Below are 6,907 nucleotides of genomic sequence, written 5' to 3'. Positions count from 1 at the left end.
CCCTCCAGCGGCAGATCTTTAGTGCATTATTGAAAGAGTTTTTTTTCCCATTTGACTGATTCACTAAAAGCATCAAAATAAACCTATAATACTTGCTTGTGTTTATGTGTGCATCTTTCAGTGAAAAATACTTTAACCTACATTTTACTATGCTTTGCATAATACACCAAACAAACGTTTTACATATTAACTTTGGTATAAACATTTTAAATTGCAATTAACAATTACAGGCAAAGTCATTAAGGCAAATGGCTATTCTATAATCTTTAATACAGGTCAGAATAATTTTCAAGTTTTGATCAATATGTTGTGCTGAATGACTTTTACTTCCCATCATTTCTTTGTACACTATCACTTTAGTAAATTCTCTTTTAGTTTAGTAAACTCTACGTCTTTAGTATTCTATTTCAAGTTTAAAAGTAATACCAAAAATTAATTTAAAAAATATATATAACAGATAAATAAAAAAAAATGTGATTCTAGTTTGTGAATAAAATGATTCTGAATACTTTTATACTTGTAAATTGGTAAAAAGCATCTCAAAGCAAGAGCAATAGTGTCAAGGTGATTTTAATAAACAAAACTGATCAACAAACACTGTGGCTGAACATGTGGGACAAAAACTTCAGTTTCCCAACATTATCAAAAATTTGGTTTAGTATTTAACAGTGTCTAGCAAATAAACACGTCATGTATAAACAGAGACAGAAACCACAGTGACCGTTTCAACCAATTTTATTAGCAAGCAATAAGATGTGGTGGAAAAGGCTCTACTTCTCGCCCCCCTGCTGCTGGTCTGGCATACTCCTGATGATGTCAGAATCACCTGTAAACAACAACACAAACACCTTCAATACACAACACAAACTGGACACCTCACCATTCGGTCCGATGGCAAGCAGTTTTAGCATTCACAGCAGCAGTACTTTCACTTTTCTACTAGTTTTCCTATTATGTATGAATTCATTAGCTACCAAATGCTTAGTCTTTAGGCCAAATCATTTTGCAAATGATCCAATACAATATCTATGCATTTGATTAATATTATATATTAATTAGATACTAGTTCCTATTAACAAGATTATATAGTTAAATTATTCATAAGATACAAAGTACAAACGCAATACAACCGAGTTACGCTTGGTTTTATATTCGCACATTTGTTCATTTTAGAACTTGTGTGACCTCAAAACAACATTAGCACTATTTAACTAACTGAATAATGTTGTACTTTAACAGTCAATAATTGCGAATATAATTTTATCATTTAGAATTTGCAAAGAATATTTTTCTGAAATTGTATTACTGAAAAAGGGCAACCAAGCCAATATAAAACAAACTTTACCCTAATATGCAATGCACACTAGGCAACACTTATCTGATACTAGTATTATTTACAGAGTAGGATGTTTTGCAATCATTACTAGCTCTTTTTTACACTTGTCTTAGGAATATCTAGCAAGAATAATAACAGTAGAGCTTAAGCAAACAACGGGTGTTTTTTAGCTTAGGTTGACAATGAACTGCAATATATACTAGTCAAATATGAAATGAAAAAAGGACAGATCCACAGAAGTCAAAGGCAAAAATGTTTTTAACCTTAACTATATAATAGTAACATCACTAGCATCTAATGAATATAAACTGAAAATACTATGTAATGATTAATACTGAAAAAATGAACTAAAACCTAAAGAATAATCACTAGGGGCTAATTAATGGAATAGAAAAAATACTAGTACATATACACCTGTAGTATGAGCACAGATACCAGCACATTACATCATTTAAATGTTCATAATATATAATATAAATTGATACTTAATATTTAACTGCTTGCCAAAGTCTTCCGAACCCAAGCACAAAATGTAGCAACATTTTAAATTCGTAATGACTTTAACATGTTATTACCAATTAATCCAAATCATCTGGGTTTTTTTTTTACCCAGATAAATGTCTCCTTGTTAAGTGGATTAATGAACCTCCCAGTTTAAATCAATGGCTGCCTGCAGTCTGCAGCATAATCCCACTTGAGGCTAGAGCTGGGGGATGTCGACCAATTTGGCAACGTACGATGTCTTATGTAAAACATCGCGATGGAAGATGGCATCGTGGCCATAGGCGGCGGTGAATTAAGTATTTACAAATAATTAACTACTTATTTGTAGCCTACCATTTCAACTACTTGACCTGCATGGTTTTTGCTTTACCCATAAAAGTGTCATCCAGGTGGATGCTGCACACTGGTGGTGGATGAGCAGATTCCCTCCATTGTGTGTAAAGCGCTTTGAGTGCCCAGAAAAGCGCTATATAAATGTAAGGAATTATTATTATTATTATATTCACTCTGGCATGATTAGGCAGAGTGATCTGTGTCGTTATAATGGCATCGATAAACTTGGTTGGTAAAAAACAAAACAAAAAAAAACTGCAAAACCAACAAGAACAAACCAAGAGTATCTGAGGTTATTACTAAAATGACTAAGTACAAGTGTAAAAGTGAAAGATTGAAGCAATGTTGACGCTGTGACACGTAACCTGATATATTTAAAAGACAGAGTCGTTAGATAGAGTCAAGATTAAATATCACGTTTACCAACTATAGTGAGACGCGATCCAGCAGTACATCCTTGATAAACTGTACGACGTGCACTGCTCTCTGGGCTGACTGCTGGAGCTCAGACGCTGCAGCACATGACAGAGTTTGGGGTCACGTGATTTGCGTTTTCAGCAATATAGTGTGGACGGAGAGATCTTTTCAGAAATGCTTGATGAAACGTCAGTGTGGACGTGGATCATTTTTGTTCTTAAACGCCAATTCAAAACGAAGACGCATTAGTGTAAACAGGGCCTTAGTGTGTATTTTTCGCAAGCTGGATGATGCTGTGAAGGGGGCAGGGCGGAGGATTGCGATGCTGGCTCAGCATCGTGATGTCTATCAGCCATCGGCAATGGCATCGTCTATCGACTCAACCTCACTTGAGGCTTTCTCCACAACTATGAAGAACAAACCTTTCCCATTTTATCGGACCTGAGATCCTTTCTTTGGTATCGGGGAACCTTTAAGTATCTAATGCCATTCACACTAGATGTGGCAAACGCAAATCAATCTCACTATTCGCACATAAATAGACACGTTAACATTGAGTTTACTCACTTCGTTTCGCATGTCAACTTTGCTTCAATTGCGTGTCAAATTCACTCCACAATAAGCACAGATTCACATCCTGGGTGGGGCTTCTATCTGCCCAGTGACTCTAGCTTTGTTGTTAAATGGCTAACATGGATTTTATTGAGAGAATAGCTGTTTATGTGCTTCAGAAAGGCTTTATTCATTCGCCGTTGTGTACTTCTGAATGAACCGAGCCCAGTTTGATGAATGGTTATCAAGGTGTCGAAAACAGGATTTCATCTCATGACACCAACAGGCACTAACATCATAATGACGCTCCTATAATAGCAAGCTCTGATTTGCATCGCCTCATTCACGTGAATCGTGCCGCAGGATGTCTATTCACATCTTTGCATTGACTTAACATGTATATCGCTCGCATGTGATGCTTCATCCACGTATGGTATAAATGCAACATAAGACTAAAAGCCTGTCTGTTAAGACTCAGCCAGGACAAAAAGAAATGTAATCTGCCTTTTTGTAAAATAATTTTGCATTTTATGTCCTTATTTTATCAGTTTAATTACAATTTAATTTTATTATTATTTTTTTAATTATAATTTCTCATGCAGGGGGTCAGGATTCAAATTATATAAACAATGGATATTATCTAAAAAATGTAAAATTCTTACATGTTTTGCACTAAACACTTTCAATAAAATATTTAAGCAAACAAAATAACTAATGATCCTATTTGAGTCTGAGTTCTATGGATTTTCTGACTGAAAGTAGTAGTGATGCATGAACACACACCGGGGTCAATGATGGCCAATGTGCAGACCCTGTAGTATTTGCCACAGGCTGTGCCGAGCTCGATGTTGTTTCCACTGTAATGATGGACACCGGTTTTTGCCAACATGGCATAGTACTCGATCTCGGACTTCCTGGGGAACAAATATCAAAAGTCGTTTATATCGACACTCATTAATATCCTCAGTATGGTGTAGGCTTCATGAGCGCAGACGCACCTCAGAGCGGGGCAGTTGTTGGCCAGGATCACCAGCTTGGCTTTTCCTTGGCGAATCATTTTCTGCGACTGTTTGTATCCAAGAACGTATTTACCGCTCTTCATCACGAGCTGCAGTCTGGAGTTGATGGACTCCAGGGACTTTTTCTGGAAGGATTGAAAAATTAAACCATGAATAACACACACCAACAGCACAGAGAGATGAGAAATAATCTTGCGACTAACATGTTTTACTTGAGATCATTGCTTCCATATGACTCAAGTTAATCAAATTAAATTTGTTAGACTATAAAGTTTTCCAATTAAATTGTAAAAATAGCATATGAAGATTAAGTATGTATTAAAGGCATCCAATAAAAAAAAAAAAATCTTCACCCAAAATGTAAAAAGGTCATCGTTTATGCACCCTACACTTGCTAAAAAAAAAAAAAAAAAAAAAGTTGAACTATGTTGGAAACCAGTAATCATTCACTTCCATAGTATTTGTTTCTTCTATGTTAGTCAACCTATTGAGTAAATATTTATTTTTGGGTGAACTATCCCTTTAATACCAAGCATCACAATAACACAAACATATGAAATAGTGTTTCAGGTATGATGGAAAACTTTTTTTATTACTTAATACTAGACATGCGATAAATGTTTTCAAGGTAAACTGCTGTAAGGGAAAAGGTTTTAAAACCACAAAAGGTTTTGCTATACTGCACCTATGGTACATCTAAGATTTTCTTCACGTTTTTTTGACAACAGTATCTCCAGCAGAAAAGATATCCAATGATGCTGTTTTAAATTGTAAAGAAATATGTTTTTTAAAGTAATTAAGACAGCACAAGTCAATAACGTTTAATGTTACAAAATACTTTAAATGTTTCTTAAAAAAAATTATATTGTGTTTAAAGCGGAAAAAAAAAACTTTACATTTAAAAGAATATATTTTAGAGCAGTGGTCACCAAACTTGTTCCTGGAGGGCCGGTGTCCTGTAGATTTTAGCTCCAACCCTAATCAAACACACCTGAACAAGCTAATCAAGGTCTTACTTGGTATACTTGAAACATCAGGCAGGTGTGTTGAAGCAAGTTGGAGCTAAACCCTGCAGGGACACCGGCCCTCTAGGACCGAGATTGGTGACCCCTGTTTTAGAGCATAAAATATTTTAGAGAATATATATTTTTAGATTATGACAATATTGTAAAACAATGATATTTTTATTCAAAGTTATCATACAGTAAGGATCTTGTGCCGGCCCATGTCTATTTATTACTTTACATACTTCAGGTATTACTTTATGCAATATGGCTCATCAAATCTGATCATTTGTAATGTAGCGTGCCAAACATCTTCCCAAGTTTTTATTAATGTAATTAGAATCTGGTCAAGTAAACAAAAGCATTTCAAATATGTTTAGTCAGTTAAATAAAAGCATTTCATGGTTTAACGTATACAAACAACAATTTTTGTGGATATTTTGTATGTAACGTTACTGCAAAATATGTATGCGAGTAAAACCAGTTTAACGTTAGTCACTTTTAAACGCATTTACAAATGATAAGTGATAAATTAGTTGACATTACAATAATTTACATGATTAGTTGAAATATAATTTGAGAGATCAGTAAAGGAGATTTTGGCACCATGATACTGTTTATAGCAAATACACAACCTCACTTCACGTGTATCTGCAAATCAAGTTATTTTACTGACACTGGAGGCATCTTCCGTGCTGTATAACAAATTTTGACGCGGAAAATTACTAATCTACATGTGTGTTCATTAATATTCGTATCTGATAAAGCCTGATTTAGGCAAATACAATAATACGAATAACGTTACTCTCACACATGCATTTCCTGATCTATAAACTCGCTGTCAAGCAGCTGCGCTCGTCGACTATCATACATACGACCTACACAACAACAACATAGCAGCGACCAGACACAAACACATGCACAATACAAAACCTAATATAACACTTTAACCGCCTAACTGTAACCACATATATCAATATTTCTGCGTGAAAACTGTGCGTCTGTGTATTCAGGCCTGTATGGCGCTTCCACGTGAACTTCTGCGCTCCACTTACCGTCTTCTTTGCGGCCACCATTTTTCCTGATTAGTCCGATTTGGCCAACCTGAACACAGAAGAGCAACAGATCAAGATTCACGCTTTCACAATATCGCGTGTGTACTCTTTCTAAACGTCTGAAAGATTAATATTTTTGTAATTTCCACCAGAGCCGCGCTCACCTCCTGATCACACCAAGATGGCCTCGTAGAGAAAGGGCTTCCCAGCGTGCACCGCGTGGCTAAACCTCACGCGCGCGCATCGCGAGAACTCGGAGCATCGAGACGGCTGATCTCAGAACAGTCATTCTGGGACATGTGGTCAATGTAGTTTAGGGTTAAGTCTCGCTAGGGACGGAGGTTTGGTGAAAAAAATGTTCTATTAGATTTTTGAGATAGTGACTACCACGTTCGTTCTCCAATATTTGTCATAATCTAATAATATGGGCGAAGTAGCCTACAGCCTACAATCAGGACTAATTTTACACACTTCCTGCACTTAAAAATCTTGAACTATATACAGACACGACAAAAGAAGAAAAACTTAAATATCAGAAATATGAACTTGACTTTTTTTAAAGTGTAACCATCTAAATAGGCTATTCAACTGATTATTTTAGTATTAATAATAAATTATAGTATATCTTATGCAATAATGTTTTTTTTTTTACTTTTGCTAATTTTTTTATTCATTCATTTTTTTCCG

At 35.3% G+C, this 6,907-nt stretch overlaps 1 protein-coding gene across 1 annotated transcript; it reads right to left on the bottom strand.

Annotated features, from left to right (window-relative positions):
* Window positions 1-556: 556 nt before the first annotated feature.
* rpl30 (ribosomal protein L30) lies at window positions 557-6,418 on the bottom strand. The gene is given in 5 exon segments (NM_200028.2): window positions 557-826; window positions 3,926-4,056; window positions 4,141-4,286; window positions 6,221-6,269; window positions 6,385-6,418. Coding segments are annotated over 4 exon segments (354 nt in total). The 5' UTR covers window positions 6,242-6,269; window positions 6,385-6,418; the 3' UTR covers window positions 557-770.
* Window positions 6,419-6,907: the final 489 nt, after the last annotated feature.

Source organism: Danio rerio, chromosome 19 (genome assembly GCF_049306965.1).
Source record: "Danio rerio strain Tuebingen ecotype United States chromosome 19, GRCz12tu, whole genome shotgun sequence".
Taxonomy (NCBI): Eukaryota; Metazoa; Chordata; class Actinopteri; order Cypriniformes; family Danionidae; genus Danio; species Danio rerio.
Note: the sequence above shows the minus strand (reverse complement) of the source record. Positions and strands in the feature narration are given on the sequence as shown.